Below are 21,103 nucleotides of genomic sequence, written 5' to 3' on the forward strand. Positions count from 1 at the left end.
ACCACAGCGTGCTCAATCCGACAATTCTCGTGGGATCGACCCTCACTCACCTGAGGTATTACTTGGACAACCCGGTACACTTGCCGGTTCAGTTGTGCGAATAATTTTGCGCACCAAATTCTATCTTCACTCCATGTTTGTCATAACACAATGATTTTTTCATCTTCACAAAAAATTATAAATTCAAATTTATGCCCATGCAATAACACCACTTTAGTGCTTTTAATTTTCTAGTTTCTTTATAGTTGTATTTTTATTAATACTTTTTCTCAAGTGAGAAAGCTTCTTAACACACACACACAAGAAATTACATTTAAAGATATCAACATTTTTTAGAGAAGGAGTGTGATTTTTGTAGGACAACGTTAAAAAGCAAGAAGATAAGTGTAATTTACCAAAGAGTTAACGACTTAACTAAATTACCAATTTTTATAGACAATAAACAAAGACTATGAATAAGTAGAAAGAAAAAATGAGAGAAAAATTAAATAAATTGAACATATACTCCTTCTTTTTACACGAAAAATCTTGTAAAAGCAAAAGAAAAATCCCATTCCTACTTTTTTCCAATTTTATCAAACCCTGAATCTCCTCCATAAATTCCTCAATCTCAACCTTTACTCAAGGTCCTAATAAGTCACAACCACCAACCTCCTTCTCTAACCACAAGACAAACTACAACAACAATAAGAAGATAACATTATTGCCAAAATTATTCTCAAAGAAGACTTTAAATAGTGAATATTGCCAAGACATTATTTAGTGATATATTAAAAAAAAATTCTAAATAACAATAAGAAGACAATATTATTGCTAAAATTATTCTCATAAGAAGATTCTAGATAGTGAATATTGCTAAGGCATTGTTTAGTGAAATATTAAGAAGAAGAATATATCACTACAAGAAAAACAAGCTTTTTGCTACGCTTTTAAAGCGTGGCGAAAAGTCCAAAAAAGCGTAGCGATAGCTTTTCGCCACGCTTTTCGAGCTACCGGCACGCTTTTGAAAGGGTCACAACTGCAAGGGTGCTGGTTGCTCTATCGCCACACTTTTCGTGACCTATTGGCACGCTTTTTTTCTTGCCACGCTTTTAAAGATCGCCACGCTTTAAAAGCGTGGCCATATGTGTGAAATATGGCTACGCTTTTAAAGCGTGCCAATAGCAAAACATATGGCTACGCTTTTAAAGCGTGGCTATAGATGCGCACTGTAACGTATATCGCCACGCTTTCAAAGCGTGGCAACAAGTAGAGATATAGCTACGCTTTAAAAGCGTGCCAATAGGTGCTGAACTAAATTACAGCAACGCTTATAAAGCGTGGCTATTGATTGCTATTGTATAATATGGCCACCCTTTTAAAGCGTGGCTGTAAAATAGTTCAGTACCTATTGGCACTCTTTTTTTAATAAACCTTACAAAATCATAGATAATTTTAAAATTTAAAAGATGATTACTAATTTTAAATCAAGTAATCCTTGCTTCATAAACTTGTCACAGAAAAAGTGTTTGATCACATGTTAGTTATACTCTAACAAAATACCAAAAATCAAAGTCTTATCCACTAGCAGTTTCCTAATACATGAATTATAATTCCAACATGGGTTACATTATCTACTTCCTTTACACTTCATTACAAAATATAAAACTTCATGATTTCTGATCATCATTGTGAGCGAAACTGTTTTCAGCACTTCCCTGCATAATTTTAAATACTGTTGTGTTAGTGCATCTTATACCAAACCAAAAAATGAAGAGACATATATTATCAACAAATGAATGTTATAGTCGTACAATAATTGTAACCAGCAAAGGCTTTTCTTTCATTGAAAGCCACTATACTTTTTTTTAATTTCCTCATCTGTGTCACTGTCAACATCCATAGCAATAAGTGATTCCCCATGATTAAACCACCGCCTATAACCTTTTACGAATCCATCGCATATTAGATGGTCATACACGACATCTCTCCTTAACCAAAGTCTATTACAACACTTTGCACATGGGCATTGAATTTCTTCCCCTTGAGGAATTCCTGGTGATGAAAAAGCAAAGTGTAAAAACTTTTCTACACCGAGTTGATATTATTTTTCATGACGTGGTGTATCCATCCAATCCTTGGACACATCATCGAAAACCTATATATTTCAAATAGATAGCTAAGTTTCTAGTTTGAAGTCTTTACTGCTAGTCTCGCTAACTGCGAGTCTAGCTTCCTAATTAACTAAGAGACAAAATTTTCCAAGTCTCCAAAATACTTTGAAGGCATTGGACATAAAATAGCGAAGAAAATTAAATTTTAGCAATTCTTAAAGAAGGTCCTGAAGTGAGTGCCTCAGGAAAGCACTTAAGTTGTCCATATAACATTAATAACAAATTAATAGATGTATTTAAATTCGCATGAACCAACCTTAAATACTGTCTTAATCCGTACAACACCAGCACCAAAGTAGTAGCGTAGCAGAAGCAGAATTAGAAAGGTAGCAGCGGCAGCGAATAGCGGTTCGGCAGCAGATAATCAGTACCACAGCAACATCAAAGCAATACCACAGGAGCAGCATAATAAAAGAAGTGGTAGTAGCAGTGGATAGATAACTATCAAAAGCCTGTTGGAAAGCATAAAATTAAAATACTGTTGAGAATTAAATTTTTTTCTTACTTTAAAACATAAAAAATACATGAATATAAACTCTTTTGAGAATTTTAATTCTCATCTTCAACTAGGGTGAGAGTGGCCCCTAACACTTGTCAGCCTATTTTTTTTATCGAAAAAAATAGCCATCGTAGCATGTAGCAACCAACCAGCAATTAACACATTTCTTGATTATTTTTCGCTGTTATATAAACTGTTTTATGAATTACTAGTACTATTTCAATTTTGACTTAAAACTGGCAAGTATGTCTCAACTTTAATTTCTCTGAGATTAAAGTATATCTAGGCTGTGATTTTTCAATAATCTAATTTTAGGTCTCCTGATAAGTATACTTTAAATACAATCATTCTCAAGCCATAAGGTAATCATAATAATAATAAACTTCTACCTAAGAATAACTGTATTAATTAAACATTATTCCATCAAATACAAATAGCAAAGCATGAAAAATTATGCAACTCTCTTTTTCTGACCACAACAATCACCTTGGAAAGACATGAGCAAGCAACTCAGAATCAGAGTGTTAATCCTGTAGTGCTCTTTCTTCACTTTCTTCTACATTCTGCAGTGTAAAAAATATTTCCAAGTAGTATTCAGAAAATGCAGTATGAAAAGAATAAGAACTCCACAACCCAAACTATCATATCTAATATCGGTGGCATATGGCAAGAAACAGTTAAAAATAGTTGAAAGTTTAAGAAACCAACGTATAAACAAAGTAGTACCATAGGAGCAGCAGAATAAAAGAATTGAAAATAATTTTATACCCTTAGCTTCAGATCCATTTTTATCCATTCAAACATACAACAACAGATCATATTTATATTTTTGTTCAGAGTTTTCATTCATCAACATTTAATATTTTAGTCATATAATAATATTGTAGGATAATGGTCAATTTAAAAGACTAAAATCTAATCAGTTTTTTTTTTTTTAAGATACTATATGTTAAAAAAAACTAACTATATATACTTTTTATATATTTTATACACTAACATAACAACAGCTCAATGAAAGCAACAAAAGAAAACTGTTTAGACAGAAGGCAACTAGAGTTGTTAGTTAGCTAAATGCCTAAATGTTTTGTGTTTAATTAATTAATTAATTAATTAATTATACTATTCAGTCACGCTTAAACAAATCCCAGAAGCTTTTCCATGCATGAACAAAAAAAGAGTCCTTAGCTTGTTATATTGTAATGTATATACAAAATATAAATATGAACTTGGATAGAGAAACAAGAATTCAGAATTGTGAACATGCATAAACCAGAGAGGAATATCAAAGAGGCATGCATATCAGAGAGCACTTGGCGTGCATTAATACTGATAATAACAAATAGCATAAACCAAGCAAACCAAATGCACCAATTCACAAAATTCAATATTAAAAGCACAAACAGTGGCAATCGGCAAGAATTAGTATCCAAATCTAGTAATAATAATCCAATAATTCAAGACAAAGACACCAGTAGCATCAATTCCCAAAGCCTTTACAAAATTCAGAAAACAGGGAAGGAGAAAGAAAAAAGAGGTAATACCATCAGCAGACATAGCAAAAACTAACAAGTTTCTTAGAGTCTTGTGGTGAAAATGGTAGAGCTTTGAAGAAATTGAATTTGTGAGATTGCTCCCTGAATTTGAGAAACAAAAATTGTTACTATTTATCCAAAGTAAATTACAACATTTCAGCATGAAAGCCTTATGCATGGCACATATAATAAATCCTATAAGAAGGAAATAGATTAACCCATGAGAAAGAAATAAAAGAAAGATAAGAGAATTCAGAGAAGTGTGTTTATAAGGAAAAAAAATCTTAAACCCCAATAATGTAAGATAAGAAATTCTCAGTTGAAGTTCAATCTAGACTAGGAAATATGCAGCTACCTGAATATTTACAATAAGAATATAAGGACTATCCCCAGGTATGCTGATAGAAGGAACTCCTAAAAAGCGCGCAATATGTTCAATTTTGAGCTGAGACAGAAAGAGGTCTGCTCCAAGGGAATATAAAGCAGCATTGGTTGGCACAAATTCTTTCTTCTTGTCCCTGCCAACCAAGTCCAAGCAACAATGAATTCTAGCACTATCAATAATGAAAAATTTTATTTTTGTCATGATATCCTCAACATGAGGGTGATCATAACCCAAAGGTTAAGCATTAATCCCCCCCCCCCAAAATGGTGTGTATACAAAAACAAGTATTTTATACCAACCTAAAGCAGTTTTTTCGCTCTGACTTTGAATGAACTTGGCTCAATTAATGACCAAGAACCAAGGCTTTGTTTCCCTATTGCACAAAATAGAATTGACAAATCTGCTATTGGCTTTAGTTTAGGTGCCTTGGGTGAAACTGAAACAAATGAGACCAGAGTGAGAAACAAGAAAAACTACCAAAAAACAAGGGTAGTAAACATCCGAAAACTAAAAGCAAATAAACTTGGAAACTAAATTTTCATGTTCATTTATTTTAACTTCTTGTCTTAACAGCTGGGGAAATAAAAGAAGCTCAATCATTCACAAGAAACACCATTTTCGCACTCATTCTAACTCTTCTAGTGACATAAAATAGAAAAATAAACAAAATTAGGAACAAAATAGCTTCTCCTGCAGAAATAAAATATAAATCAGCTCTATAACCAACCCTGATTCCAATGCAGAATTTTAAAATCTTTTGGCTAATCTTGATCTTAGTTGCTTATGCACAAAAAATTATAAGTGACATTTAATTTTCTGCTACTGTTGCTAGGTATCTAATGCTAGAAGGAGAGTAAGCCACAGTATATTGCATTCTGAGGCAAAGAGCTCTTTTGAACACTTACTTCACATTATATAAGCCCACCCGCACTTCATTCCCTTTCTTAAGCATAACAAATTGTTCCCAACTTTAAAACAAACTCAAATTTTATGTGTTATTTTCCTTTTCAAATTTCAGATGGTCTTATGTATTGGGTTTGAAACCAGTGCTCTTTCCTTTCCAAATGGTGCATTTCTGCTTTATTTCTACTAAGACTCAATCAAATAAAGCAAAACACAATGAAAATATACGACCATGAACTCATGTTTGGTGCAGAAACCTAAACTTACACACATGAACATAGGACATGATAGCTCAAATGAACCTATAGTAACCATCACTGAAACCAATTTAAAATAACCAAAACGAAGATACAGTGAGCCAATAGAAAATCATTATTAAGCTGCGGTAATTAATATCCAAATGAGTTATTAAAGTAGAAAAAAATGCTCTTGACTAATAACTCTATATGCGTTCAATTCTTATTTAAAGTGACAGCAAGATAGTACATCAAACACACTAAAGTTTTGGCATATAAGTAATGAAAGAATAATGCATCATAGTGAAACTAATATATATGTTTAGCTTTTGATAATGGCAAGAGCTTAGCTCTTGGGGCTGTGACACTAAGCTAGACAAGTTTAAGTAACTAAAATAAGGTAGAATCAAGAGTTAATAAGAGTTAGAAGTATCTAAAACTCAAAATGATCATTTAGAGTTTGAACTGAATTCAACAGTATTTATTGTAGAAATTGCAATAATTTTCATAAATTTCTGCTCTCAATCTAGACATCCAAAAATAGTGAAAAATAGTTTTTATAAAACTTTGAGAAGTCTATTGAATTCTTAAAATTTCACTCAAACAACACCACCAACAAGATCAACAGGATGCACTCTTTCTCTCAGAAAATGAAGCTACAACTTCAATACATTCACCATATATATGTTTAGCTTTCAAGCTTCCCTTTCCTTTTCTGAAACTGATATCATTTCCAAAAGGTGAAATTGCAAAGAGGAAGTTAAATGCAGTTAGATAGAAAAATAAAGTGATCACAAGCATCATCTAATTGCCAAAAGAGAGAAATATTACTACACTTGAAGCATTACACAAACATAAAACAGGGCAAATGAAACAAAATGGAGATAATTATTTACGCACCTAGGTTCTTGTCAAGGGTCTTGGTGAACTGGTTCAAAGCTGGTGGAGCCTTCAACCTTTGCTTGAGGATCCTCTTCTTCCTCTGCTCCTCTGATCCCGAACTGCTTAGGATGGTTCTCGAATAACAGGTTCCTCACCTTCTCCTGAAGAAATGCATGAGAATCAAAACAATAAATAATAATAAAAAAAGAATGAAAACTTATAGTCATCCTCATGAATCTGACTGCAGAAAAACAAAAGGAGGAGAAACCTACAGCCTTTTTCAAAGCTGGAACTGGCGCTTTTCCACCTCGTCAGATGTTAGGGCTTCGTCGTTCTTCGTTGGAGTGTTGTCGTCGCGGTGAGGGCAGGGGTTAAGGCGAGCACAATGAAGAAGGGTTAGCTAGGGCTTTCGGAGGGGGCAGCGGTGAGGCAAAACGGAGATTGGTGGTCGCCATTGGGGCTTTCGAAGGAGGAGTTAGGGCAGGGCACAAAGAAGAAGTTAGCTAGGGCTTTTTTTCTCCAAGTCTTTGAATCACGAGCGAAGAATTGATCTCTATTTGGAGCGTTTTTGTGTAATTCGAGCTTCTTTTTTTTTTTTCTGAGGGAACCTTTTGGCCACGCTTTTGAAGCGTGCCAAAAGGCTTGTAGGAAAAGGCTACGCTTCTGAAACCTCACAATAATAAATTCCTGTTGCCACGCTTTAAAAGAGTGCCGAAATCTCTCTATGGCTACGCTTTATAAGCGTGGCACAAAAAAACGTGGCTTAATCTCGCATCAACTGCCACCCTCATAAAAGCGTGGCCATTGACCCTTTTCGCCACGCTTTTAAAGCGTAGCAAAAAAAGCGTGGCCAATCTCTATTCAAACGCCACCCACACATAAGCGTGGCCATAGACCACTTTTGGCCACGTTTTTAAAACGTAGCAAAAAAAAAGCGTAACCATAGGCCTTTTTTCTTGTAATGTATGGGAATGAATTAGGATTATATAAAGAGAAGGTTCTAGCGTGACAATGGAGTGCCACATCATTACTACACAGTTAATTCAACACCAGAAAAAGTTCAAAGATCATTATGGTGCCTAGAGCTCAATCTGAATAATTACTATAATAAAATTAAAATCTAAAAAACTAAATTGATAAATAATAATACAAATTTCAGAGACCACTATAAAAATCTACTCAATCCTAAGAAAATCCAAATGAAACCTCCATACCTAAAACTAATCTAGTCTGCATAAGTTCGAATAAGTCAGCGTACTCTCTTGGGGCATATAACAAGGATGATGAATATAACAAAACAAAGACATAAGAAAAATATTAAAGAAAATAAATTATTTAGAGAAAATCAGATGATCAAACATGAATTTATTCTTTTCTGATTATATATCAAGAAATAAAAATATTATATACACACAAAAAATTAATTAATTACCAAATTAAATGTTATGTATTTATATTTTAATATATATTTTATCTGTGTGGCTAAACTAATGGCTGATGTTTTAGTGTAAATATAGCGTGATTGATAAAGGAAACCTACTTTGTAGCATAATTAAAGACTCTTTTGCTTGAGCTTGAGAGCTTAAGATGCATGATAGTTACTCTTTTTATGCGTCAGTATGCGTTATTACAATATTACATGCAAACAAGTACTGGACTTCACTCTTTTAGGATATCCCATGGTAATGATAATATTATTTATTTTTCGCTTAAAACGTTATCATCATTTTTATATAGTTATTAGTTTTAACCATGAAAAATATAAATTAATTTGGTACTCATCAAAATTTGAATTCATTCAACAAAATTACCTAAAACGGATAGTTTGTTAGATTGTTTTTGTGTTAGAACATTTTGAGTAGTTTATTTTGTCAAAATAACCTAATTTTTTATAATTATCGAGTTAGTTTATATCTTTCATTATTATAATTAATTATTTAAATTTATGAATTTAATTTTGATACATTGTCAGTATAAAACAATTTTACATGTGTATTTAATTATGTAATGTCATGTCAGCAAAAATAAGTATATTTTATATTGCCTGCGTAAATAATTATAAAAGAACAGATATATATAATTGATCGACTAAATAAAATGTTTTACACTATCAGTATATCAAAATTAAACTCTTAAATTTATATTATTAAAAATAATAGTTTACTCTACATTCTAAATATTTTCAAATGGAGAATATTATTTGGAGCGAAAATATAAGAATTGTTAGTTCTTTTAGTTTTTATTTTAATTTATTTTTGTTAGTGTTTTAACACAATCTCCATTTGTCATATATATAGGAATATTGGATTTTTTTTGTTCGGTGGATTAGACAACTCCCAATTCTAAGTACACAATACACACCCACACACTCCTCAGTCCTCATATACTTATCAATTTTTTCTTTTCGGTTGCAGCTCGAACCTGAGACCTTTGAGATGGGGAGGGGTATTGGATTTTATGAATTAAGAAATGCCCAGCCCTTATATAAGTTGAGCCCACAAAGAATGCACCTTTTTGGTGGTAGGAACATTAAGATAAGGCCTAATATACAAAATAGCTAGAGTTGAAAGGCCCAGGCCCATTGATAGGACTCCACTAACTTCCGAACTTTTCCATGAAGTGCAGAGTGATATTATGTCCAGAGGGTTTACATCGTTTTTACACATTTAAAAAAAAAAATAACTATTTTAGCAGCTGGAAAATTCTGATTTTAATAAAACAAATTTTTTTTTTTGGACAAAATAAACCCTCAAGTATATGTTTGGTATGACAAAGTGACTTTAAAATTAAGTCAATCGTTAACTTTTTATAAAATTACTAATTTATCTTATATTCTTTCTCTTCTAAGTTACTACCCACTGCACCACCCCATTATATTTCCATTGCAGTAGTTTTCATTAATAATCCATACAGTGAAACACTTATTTTTTGTGACATATTTTTTCAACTTTCAATCTTTTATACACATCCTCCAAATACCTTAAGCATAGTATTTGTCCCAATTTGAATTTTTGTTGTCAAATTCATTTCCTTTTTTTCTTCCACCGTCGTGCTATGGTCTACTCTCCTTCATGGCCAACCACAACCACTACTACAGTCTACAAGAGGACTTGCCCTTCATCTGCCACCATCAAAATAAATATGAATTTTTTCCTAATAACCAAATGATCAAAACAAATCGATAGCAACAATTATGAATTGGCAAGTTCATAAATGGGAACATAGTACACTCCGACTATCATTTTTTATAATCCAAAATAATGACAAAAAGGCATTTGAAATTTTAAAAAGGTTTAATTATTTTGCTGATCCTTATAGTTTCATCAAATTTTTAATTAGATCCCTATACTTTTTTTCTTTTCAATTGGGTCCCTATACATTAATTTTTTTTAATTAAGTCTCTACCGTGAGAATAACGTCTTCTTTGGATTAGGTATACTAATTGGACATATTCTATTTCTTCAAAATACCCAAAAATTCCTTGGCATTTTGTCCCAAAGGAAAAAAAACCCTAACCAACCCCTAATTTCCTCCCTGAAAATCGTGTGCGGTGCGTTCTCATCCGTCGGCCTGTCGTCTTAATCCACAGCCGTCGATCCGTCATCTTCATCTATAACGTCCGTTGGTCCATCGGTCTCTGAGGATCTGCACTGATTGATCTGTCGAAGTCTTGTCCGCCACTTGGCGTGCCTCGCCTCACCTCGCCGCACCTTGCCTCGCCTCACCTCGCCGCACCTTGCCTCGCCTTGCTGCCTGCACACTCGATCTGCTAGAATAGGTGAGTTAGTTTCTTCATTTTTATTTCGTTTTGGTTGTTAAATGTATAAGATTTTGAATTTCTGTGTGCTGCTATTTTTTTTGTGTCAAGTCATTCATGTCTCCATAGTTGTGTTTTATTTTTTGGCATTGATAATCTATTCACTGTAATTGCGTAATTCCTTGGAAAGATTTTGAACTAGTTACAAATGTATTTGGAAGCACTAAAGTATGACTTCCTCAAATTTTTTTTATGCCGTGTAACTGTATTAATTGTAGGCATTATGGTTCTGTTATATTCACATTGAGTACCTAGTGTTTCGAAGCAAAAATGTTTCTCACCCCGGTGATTCTCTCAATTCAATTACTATATTGTTTTTAATTCTTGAGATAGATTGCAATTCTTGGAGTCAGACGCCCGGCTCCGAGAGTGGTGTCCAAGGATGCAAACACCATGGATGTTAGTAGGGCTGTGTTGGTTCAGACAGAGCCCAGTATTAGGATCTTTCATGAACTCTTTTTTGTTTCTGTCCATATCTAGTTGTTCTGTGATAGATAGGATTAACCCAAAATCTCAAGTTCTAGGAGATGTTTTTTACTAGTTACTAGCGAGTACTGAATAGTGGTAAAGGTAAATTATAAACGAATCTTGTTGTCCTGAATCTTGTTGTTCGTTCTTATTGTCCTTATCTTTTGTCAATACTTGAGAAAATATATATTGCCTTATATGTCTTATCTTTTTTTTTTTTCAATTCAGATATTGGTTCAGTACCAGTTACCTGTAGTGATTGTTTTCAAAAATGAAGGTGTATATGGTGGTGATCGGAGAACCCCCAAAGAGATGAATGAACCTCACAAAGATGATCCTGCTCCAACTTTCTTTGTTCCGAAAGCAGGCTATCATGCTTTGATTGAAGCTTTTGGTGGAAAGGACTATTTTGTTGGGACACCTGATGAACTCAAGTATGTTCTTTCAGAATCTTTCTCGACTCAAAAACTGGCCGTTATCAATGTTATTGTTGATCCCTATATTGGTTCAGAGAGTGGGAGGTTGCAACACAAGAACTGATTTCTAGATTATCTGTATTACACTGAAACTACATTTTCTATAGTTTTCGTTTTTAGATTTCAAATTTCAATAACACAAATTAAATAGTCTTGTGATTTTTTATGGTGTACCATGATATGATAAAGACACAAACTATATTCTATGAATCCACATAAATGTAAAATGTTACATAATCATAATGAATACTTGAATGATAGAAATTGAATTATATATATACTTATTACTACTATTTCTGTTTCATTTTATTCATTCCTTTTTTTTTTGTATGTTCTTAAGATAATATATTTTAAAAGTAAAAAAAAAAGGTATTTTTGGTACAATTTATATATCAATAAGCAAATAGGGCTGGCAATCAATACCCTACCCGCGGGTACCCAATCCGAACCAACCCGTTCGGGTAGGGTAGGGTACGGATTCAGGGTATACCCTACCCTACCCTACCCGCACCCCTAATATATTATATAATATATGTGTAAAAGTTACATATATAATGAAGAAAGTGAGTGTTGAATCCATAATCTTTCTCTTATAAAAACTTGAAATAACTACTAAACTAATTGATGATCATATTATTTGTAATTTTATGTTAGATTTCTTTAAGATTTTATTATTTTTAATTTTAATTTGAACTTAGTTTTTTATTTTCTATTTTATTAATATGTATAAAATTTGGAATGGTTGAATTTTATATTTGCTTGAAATTTTTTTATTTTTCTGCGGGTAGGGTCGGGTAGGGTAGGGTTTAGAATTTTAGGGTGCGGGTAGGGTTAAGGTTGAGAAATTCTCAACCCATGGGTAGGGTAGGGTAGGGTAGGGTAGAATTTTAAAAAAATTTTCAACTCGCGGGTAGGATTAGGGTAGAATCCAAACCATACCCTACCTTACCCATTGCCAGCCCTATAAGCAAAAGAATGATAGTGACAAAATAAAAGGGATTATAGGAATATCTTTCATGTCATAGAATCATTTAGTAGGATTATAGGAATATCTTTCATTGAATATTTATATTTTTATCAAATTTTCAATTAAGTTCTTATACTTTTTTTTTCAATTGGGTCCCTAAGGGTATACAAATAATTTCACAATTCACTAATATTTTTTTGACGTTTAACGTTAATCGGGAATAAATTGAAAAAAAATAATGTATAGGGACCCAATTGAAAAGAAAAAAAGTATAGGGACCTAATTAAAAATTCAGTGAAACTATAGGGACCTGCAGAGTAATTAAACCTTCTTAAAATTTCAAATGCCTTTTTGTCATTATTTTAGATTGTAAAATATCTAGCCGATTCTCTCAAAGCCACTGGAAATATTCATTCCATAAACACCTAAAAATCATGACTTTTCATGCCATGGAACCTTCCTTTGGCCACATTAGCGTAACCCTACTTAGGTTAGAAGCATAATCGTCAAGTATCCTTAGTTCCTCCAACCACTGACACATATTTTATCTTTGTTCTACTAATGACATATAACTTGCTTTTGGCTTTGTCCACCGTCCATCTCCTAGAGATACTAGATTCAAATCAGGTCTCCTGCAAAACTCGGCCAAGTCCAACCTAGTCTTGTTGTTGTCCTTAGTCCGATCACTATTCATAATCGTGTGAATGACATTATTGGGTATGTTCTTCCTAACATGAATTATATTGAGGCAATGAAAAACTAGAAAATCCTTTCAATAAGGCAGGCTCCAAAAGATACTTCTATTGGTCTAATTATGTTTATTTTCATATCCCGAAAATTATATTGGACAACCCGTACCAACTACTCTAGAAAAATCATGCACCGTTGCCCACAGTTGCTCACCGGTTAACCTAATTGGAGGTTCCTCATGTTCCTTGCAATTCTTCCTAAACCCAATTTTGTTATGTCTGTAGGAGTTATCCTCAAATAAAAATCTTCTGTGATAATCAAACCAAGACTTTTTTTCTACCATATCTAGTTGAAATGCTTTAGTATCTTCCATACGTATAGGACATACTAACTTCACTTGTGTCATCCAACCAAACAATATTCCATACGCAGAAAAATCATTTATCGTTCACATTAAAACGGCTCTTATCATAAAATTTGTTTTAGTGGTTATATCATAAGTCAAAACATCGGGACACCAAAAATCACTCAACTTATCAATTAGAGACTGAAGGAATACATCTATTTTATCCTTTGAATTTTTAGCGCCAGGAATAGCACATGTTAAAAAGAATTAAGGATCTTTCATACACATTTCGGATGAAAGATTGTATGGGTAACAATCACATAATAATAAGAGTATGGGATGTTAAAGTTGACATTAGAAAAAAAATTCATCAAAACAATGGCCAAGCCTAACACTTTTAGACTTCGCTGCAAAATTTGGATTTTTTTTATCAAAATAAATTCATGCTTTCCCATGAGAAAAGTGAGTCATAACATTGCTAATCCAAGAGTTGTCAAAATGGCACCTCTTGCTACAAGCAGTGCTCATCGATGTTTATAACTTTTGCAATCTTGATATTAAACGCATGTAATACATTCTTTTAAAAGAAACCATTTTTGTGTGCTTTAATTTTTGGAGTCAAACCTAGGTGATTTAAAAAAATTTACACTCAATCAATCTTTCATCGTTTTTTTAGTAAATCATGAAACTATTTAAATAACAATCTATCTTCACGGCCTTCAACCCAACTAAAAATTATTTTTTTGGCCTTGTAATAATTCTTGATAACATAAAAAGGATTAGGTACGATCATTTTAAATAAATCGACTATTTGTTTGAATAAATACTGTGAATAAATCTAGTTGCAATTGACAATTAAGAGTGAATACAATTTTCTTAAAGAGGTATTCGATCATATTCAAGATGCGTTTAGTATTTTAATTTATTATTTTCTTGAACACGAGATCTCAACACAAAAAGTGGAGCAAGAACAACAATAAAAAAATAGAAAAGTAAAAAAAGAACACCAAAAAGAGCAAAAGAAAAAAATTTCAAAGCAGCTCATCAACCATTTTTTGCACTCCTCATTTCTATAGTGTACTCCTGATTTTGTACTCCTAATTTTGTACTTGTAGAAACATCTCCAGCCACTCCAAACTTACTAAAACTCTGTCAATCCGACAGCAAGATCAGATTTTTTGTGAACCATGTAAACTTTCGATCGGTAAGCGAAAGTCCACTAGTTGCATATCTTCTTGTATCCAATTCTTAGAATCGTCCACAGTCGTTGTTAATCTGACAGCATCCTTTCTCCCCTCCACCTGCACAATCTCATTGAATTATCCCATGGAGACTGACATAACCCTGCAATATAACTCAATTTCTCCCACACAGCAAATTTTTCTTCTCTTGTATGAACCCCATATACCAAAGAAAGCACAATTGAAATTATTTTTAATAAGACCCCTTCAATACACAACCAACGTTCCCTTTTATGACAAAGACTCATTTTAAATATTATTTCATACCAAATTAATAGCAAACCACCCGCAGCACCCTCTGACCCAACATATTCCCATCCTGCAGTATCACTCCCCTAAATTTTTATTACATCAAATTTCGTCACTACCTGCCTTTTGTCTCAAACAAGCCTAACATATTCAATTTTAATTTTTTTTGAAGTTTTTGACCATGCTCAATTTTTCATCACCCTTCAACCCCCTAACATTCCAAGAATAAAATTATTTTAATAAATTATTACACACTTTTTTTTATTTTTGGGTCTGCAGCGTCTTGCTTTCTCTTTCTGTTTTGCCAATCTTTTTTTCTGAGCAATTTTTTCATTTTGTGCTTGGAGAATAGCCATGATATCATCTTCTTCATTGTATAAAATTGACCCTGATTCCAACGCGAAGTTCCAAATTTTTCTATTTTCAAGCATATGCTCCTCCAATATACTATCTATGTTTTCCTTACTTCCTTCATTCTTATCCGAACCACCATCATCAACAACTCTCTTCTTAGCTACTTCTTCATCGTGTTCCGACAGCTCCCCCTCTGTCTTTGTCAATGTTGTTCCCTTTGCCGGAACCCATGCCACTATCATTCACAATGTCATCCCTATCACTCGTTCCTTCATCAACGTCTTTCGCACCATCATCGTCAAAATACACACCCAACCTACCAGTCTCTTCATTCAATGTCACTGCCGGGAGAGTGGCGGCTTGGTTCTCCGCCACCAACTCCTCCTCCACCTCACGACCCAACATAGGCGGCATCAGGGGTTGCGCATCTCCCTTGCCACATTGAGCCTCCTCTACCATGGTTAGCCTTTAGCTTTCCTCCTTTAACACCAATTTGGTCTCCCTCGGTCACCTCCGCGCCGATCTCCAGCGCAAGTGTCACAGATGCATCTTCTTGCACACTTGCCATAGACCCTTTCCTAGTGTGCCTATCCCTATCGTAGAAACCGTTCTCCATTTCTATCAAGCCTAACTCAGATTCTACACCCAACCCAACATCACCTAACTGATTGATTGAGAAAACTGGGCCCAAGGATCCTTTCCTACTTTTTTTGGACATCCTTAAATTGTTGGGCTTAGCACCAAGCCTACAAAGAACCTTCTTTTTCTTATTCCTTTTGCCCCTCTTTTCTAGCCCATTAAAATTATCTTTTAAACCCATATAACTATATTTTCAGAGTCAGTTTCATAAGTAATATAATCACATCCCACACAATTCGCTCTCCCTTCAATTCCTTCATAAATTGGTTGATATGCTACCATTTTTACCTGATTTTGTTTTGAATGATCATTAATCCACTCATTCAAAATAATTTCAGGAATTACCAACATGCGCTCATCTTCTCCGTATTTCCTTAGCTCCCCCATCACCATATCGGCTTTCTGGTCGTTGAAAACCGTCGGTTTTGTAGTCCGTGCACTCCTTAAGCTTGTACCCGCATACTCCCTTTTCGCAACTGTTCTTTGTTGTTCACAGCTATAGTCATTTTTTTCATTAACTTCTTCATAACAATTTAATCTAAAAGCCTCCCGTCCCACTTCTTTCAATAGCACATCGAATCCACTAATACCTACTGTGATATGAACCCATTCATTAATCATATACATGATACAAGTATCAATTTATACTAATCCAATACTAAAAGACATGCACGATTCTATCACTTCGTCACAACCGACTACTTCTCCCCATTGGCCTCCTAACATACTAAAGGTATCTGTTGACCACACATGTAACGGAACTCCGTAACATTCTAACCACACTCTTCGAGTTTCACATCGCTCTGTCTCATCCCATCTCCATATACTATGGAAGAATTACAAGAGACTACTCATTTTAAACGTATATGCTTCTTCCGTATTCGATACAGAATCAAAAGTCAAAAGAACTTTATAGGTTCCCAGTTCCCGTACTTGGACAACTTGATGCCGGTTTTTTCCAATCATCTCCTTCAAAGAACTAAAATCAATTGCCTTCATCGTACCGCCAACTAGACTTCTCTGTAGCTAGTCCAGATTTTCTTTCACCACCGATACTTTCACTTTCTTCGTCCACCCATTTTCATGCGGGTCTGACTCTTTTTGGTGCCTCGTTAGTTTCTCTACCTGCCAGGGACAGACCCAGGTAGTGTAATAGGGGGCATTTTTCCCCACTCTTATTTTTTATTCTTTTAAAAAATATATACATATATAATATGTCCCCATTTTAAATTTTAAACGATCCCATTACAAATAAATTTAGTCCAATTATTTAAAGTCTCAAATCCACTTTATCTTTCTATTATAATCAAATTTAGTCTTCTCTCATTTTCAAATCTCAGCAGTCATCACTCATTTGTTCTCTTAAATTCTCTTCTTAGTTTCAACCTTCTTTTTCTATTCCTTTTCTAATGGTTATCTTTTCTTTATCAAAAGGTAAATTTTAAATTCTCTATTTTTTTAATATAACTCTTTATGACTTTATGTATCTTTCAATTTCATTGTTTCTCTTTTCGATATTTTTAATTACAAATTATAATTCAAGCAATTATAGTTTAGGTATTAATCTAATTTTTTATTCTCTTTATAAATTTATATATTTTATTTTATTCTCAATTTAGTGATGCTTATTATTTATTTGTTTATCTTTCATTCTATTTTATTATATGTAATTATGTTGCATATAAATTTTTAAAGACAACTGATCAATTTACTAATTTAGAATATATATTTTTTATTTATAGAAATAATAATGAAAAAATATTTTAAAAAATATCTTTCGTTCTATTTTATTATATATAATTTTTTATTTTTTTTATTCGAATAATTAATGTGCATTTTTATTTTTTTGAATTTAGATTAATGTATCTTTTGATTGTAATGTATATTATTTTTGCCCCCAAACATAAATTTTTTGGGTCCGTCATTGCTACCTGCCTTTGGTTATCTTCTCTCTAAGGCTGAGAATTTGTCTTATTCCTGAAGGGTATTTATAAATTTGATTAATTAATATTATTAATATTATTAATATTATTAATATTAATAAACGGTTACTAACCATTTAGTACCATTTAGTTGAAGGGACACAACCTTTTAAAGATTGTGTATGTTCAAAACATTGTGTCTATTGGCTAAAGGGACACAACTCTTTAAGGATTGTGTATGTTCAAAACATTGTATCTATTAGCAATAGAAAAGACACAACAATTTGTATACGTAACTAATCATAATTGCTACGTGCAATATGTATAAATAAGTCCTTATCCACTATTTCAAATATACAAGTACTAAGTGTACAATTTACTCAACTATTAAGAGATTTTCTTTGTTCAAGAGAGTTGAAAATTTCTTACTATTGCTAATTAAGAAATTCTTAGGTTTTATTGTATCCTGGGAGAGTATTGTCATCAACCCTATAGCAACTAAGTGTGGGGACAAATATCTCTCTAAAGAAAGCGATCTAATCGTGCCTTGAAACCACTACACAAATATAAGATTTTGTCATCTTCTCATACCATATACCCAACAATTTTAGAGAGATATTTCTTAAAGATGGCACAAGATCAAAACACTACGTTCAAGGTTATGAATCAAGAGTTTGTCAAGTTAGATCGCTTTGATGGAACAAACTTCAACCGTTGGAAGGACAAGATGATGTTTCTTCTTTCAGTTCTCAATCTTGCATATGTGATTGACCCAAAGACTACACCAATTGTTGATTCCGCTGAAAATTTCACACCGAAAAAGAAAGAAAAGATTGTTCAATTGAAGAAGAAACGTGATGAAGATACTTTTGCATGTTGAGGTCATATTCTCAATACTTTATCAGACTGACTCTATGATCTCTACATGTCAATTCAATCACCATTAGAGATTTGGAAATCTTTGGAAGAAAAGTATAATACCGAACGACAAGGAACAGATAAGTTTATTATGATGAAATATTTTGAATTTATTATGAATGATACTATGCCTGTCATGGATCAAATTCATGAATTACAAATCCTTGTAAGTAGACTTCGTGATCTACAAGTGGTGATCCCTGAATCATTACAGGTTGGAGCAATTATTTTAAAATTGCCTTCATCTTGGAATGGTTATAGGAAGAAACTTTTACATCTTGGTGAGCACTTCACAATTGAGAAATTACTAAGGCATATATATATAGAGGAGGAAACTCGAAAACATGATGCTGTGTATCTCTCTCAAAGTTCTAAAGTGAATCATATTGGTGAAGACAAAACCAATAAAAAGAAAAGAAAGTTTTGAAAAGATTCAAATCAAGACATATAAAGGTTTCTCCTTATGAAATTTGGAAAGGAAGAAACTTAATTTGAATCATCTAAAAGTGTGGAGGTATTTAGCCTTTTATCGAGTTCCTGATCAAAAGAGAACCGAATTGGAGCCAAGAGTCATAAAATGCACTTTTATAGGATATGTTCAAAATTATATTAGACTTAGTGTCTAATGTAGTTGTTGAATCAAAAGAGGTAGAATTTATTGAAAATAAATTTATCAATGATTCAACTTCTAATTCAGAATATTTCCAAAATGATACTAATATTTCATAAGAAATTTATATGAAGCAACCGGAAGGCTATGTGTTACTCGAAAATGAAAAGAAAGTTTGCAAATTAATTAAGTCTCTGTATGGGCTAAAACAAGCGCTTAAACAATGGCATGAGAAGTTTGATTCAGTGGTGTTATCAAATGGCTTCTCACATAATAGTGTGGATAAATGTATTCACTCAAAATTTACTAAAGATTATGGAGTAATCATTTGTTTATATGTTAATGATATGTTAATCATCGGAACACATTTAGAAGAAATTCGTATAACGAAGGAGTATCTAACTTATAAATTCAAGATGAAGGATTTGAATGAAGTTGATACATTATTAGGCATAAAGGTGCATAAGAATGAAGTTGGCTTTACTTTAAGTCAATCTCATTATATCAAAAAGGTATTGAAAAAGTTTGATCATCTCACAATTAAAGAATCTAATACGCCGTATGATCCTAATCTTAAATTAAAAGGAAACATGGGAAGACCTATAGCACAATTACAATATGCTAGTGCTATAGGAAGTTTAATGTATGCAATACATTGTACTAGACCTGATATAGCATTTGCAGTGTGCAAATTATCAAGGTTTACAGGAAAGCCTAGCAATCAACATTGGAAAGTTATAACAAGAGTTTTTGGTTATCTCAAGAAAACCATATACTTAGGATTACATTATAGTGATTATCCCACAGTTTTAGAAGGTTATTCCGACGCAAGTTGGATTACAAATCTTAGTGATAACAAATTCACTTCAGGATGGATTTTCACCATAGGTGGTAGAGCAATAAGTTGGGCTTCAAAGAAATAAACATGTATTACACATTCTACTATGGAGGCTGAGTTTGTAACTTTATCAGTCGCAGGTAAAGAAGCGGAATGGTTAAGAAATTTGTTATATGATATAAAGTTGTGGCCACAGCAGACGACAGCCATTTCAATCTTCTGTGATAGTGAATCAACCATGTTTCGAGCATATAATAAGGTTTATAATGAAAAGTCTAGACATATAAGTTTGAGACATGAGTTTGTGAGACAACTAATAGATGATGGTGTAATTACCATCAGTTATGTAAGATCTCAAGGAAATTTAGCTAACCTTTGACTAAAGATTTGTCAAGGGATAAAATCAAAGAGACTACTGCTAAAATGGGATTAAAACCTATTATTGCTAAATGATGGGAATCCAACCTTATTCTAGTAGACCACTAGTTTCAAGGTTTAATGGGTAATAACAAGTTATTTAGCAATTGGAGCACTAAGGTATAGGATTTAGTGCTATTTACAATAAATTAGGAGGGTGAGTTTAAACTCTTAATGGAATGATAATATTATCTATCAAAAGATTCCACCTATATGAATATAAGAGTGGTGCCACTCTAATCGAGAATTTTAGAGATTTTATTCTCGTAAATATTCATGAAACCAGGATGAGCACAAAGTCATATAAGTGCTTAAAATTGTAAACTCTTGAACTTGGAGGGTATAAGTAATGTGTGTGATTTTTGGTACTAGCATATGTAGTATAGGTTTAATCGATTAGACACCTATTACTTCGTTAGAACTTTAAAATTTACACTAAAAGAATGTTTAATCTTAGTGACACATTCTTTATGCATATACTTGTATGACATTTAAATTTTGTAAATAGTGGGAGATTGAAGGGTATTTACAAATTTGATTAATTAATATTATTAATATTAT

General features: G+C 32.9%; 1 protein-coding gene across 1 annotated transcript; it reads left to right on the top strand.

The window, feature by feature from the left end:
• The first annotated feature begins 19,634 nt into the window (after positions 1 to 19,634).
• Positions 19,635 to 20,210, top strand: LOC148579305 (secreted RxLR effector protein 161-like). The gene has a single exon (XM_088489481.1). It carries the CDS (start codon positions 19,635 to 19,637, stop codon positions 20,208 to 20,210), a length of 576 nt encoding a protein of 191 aa, XP_088345607.1.
• The last annotated feature ends 893 nt before the right edge of the window (positions 20,211 to 21,103 follow it).

This window comes from Arachis ipaensis, chromosome B10 (assembly GCF_059453495.1).
Source record: "Arachis ipaensis isolate K30076 ecotype BB chromosome B10, ASM5945349v1, whole genome shotgun sequence".
NCBI classification, from domain to species: Eukaryota; Viridiplantae; Streptophyta; class Magnoliopsida; order Fabales; family Fabaceae; genus Arachis; species Arachis ipaensis.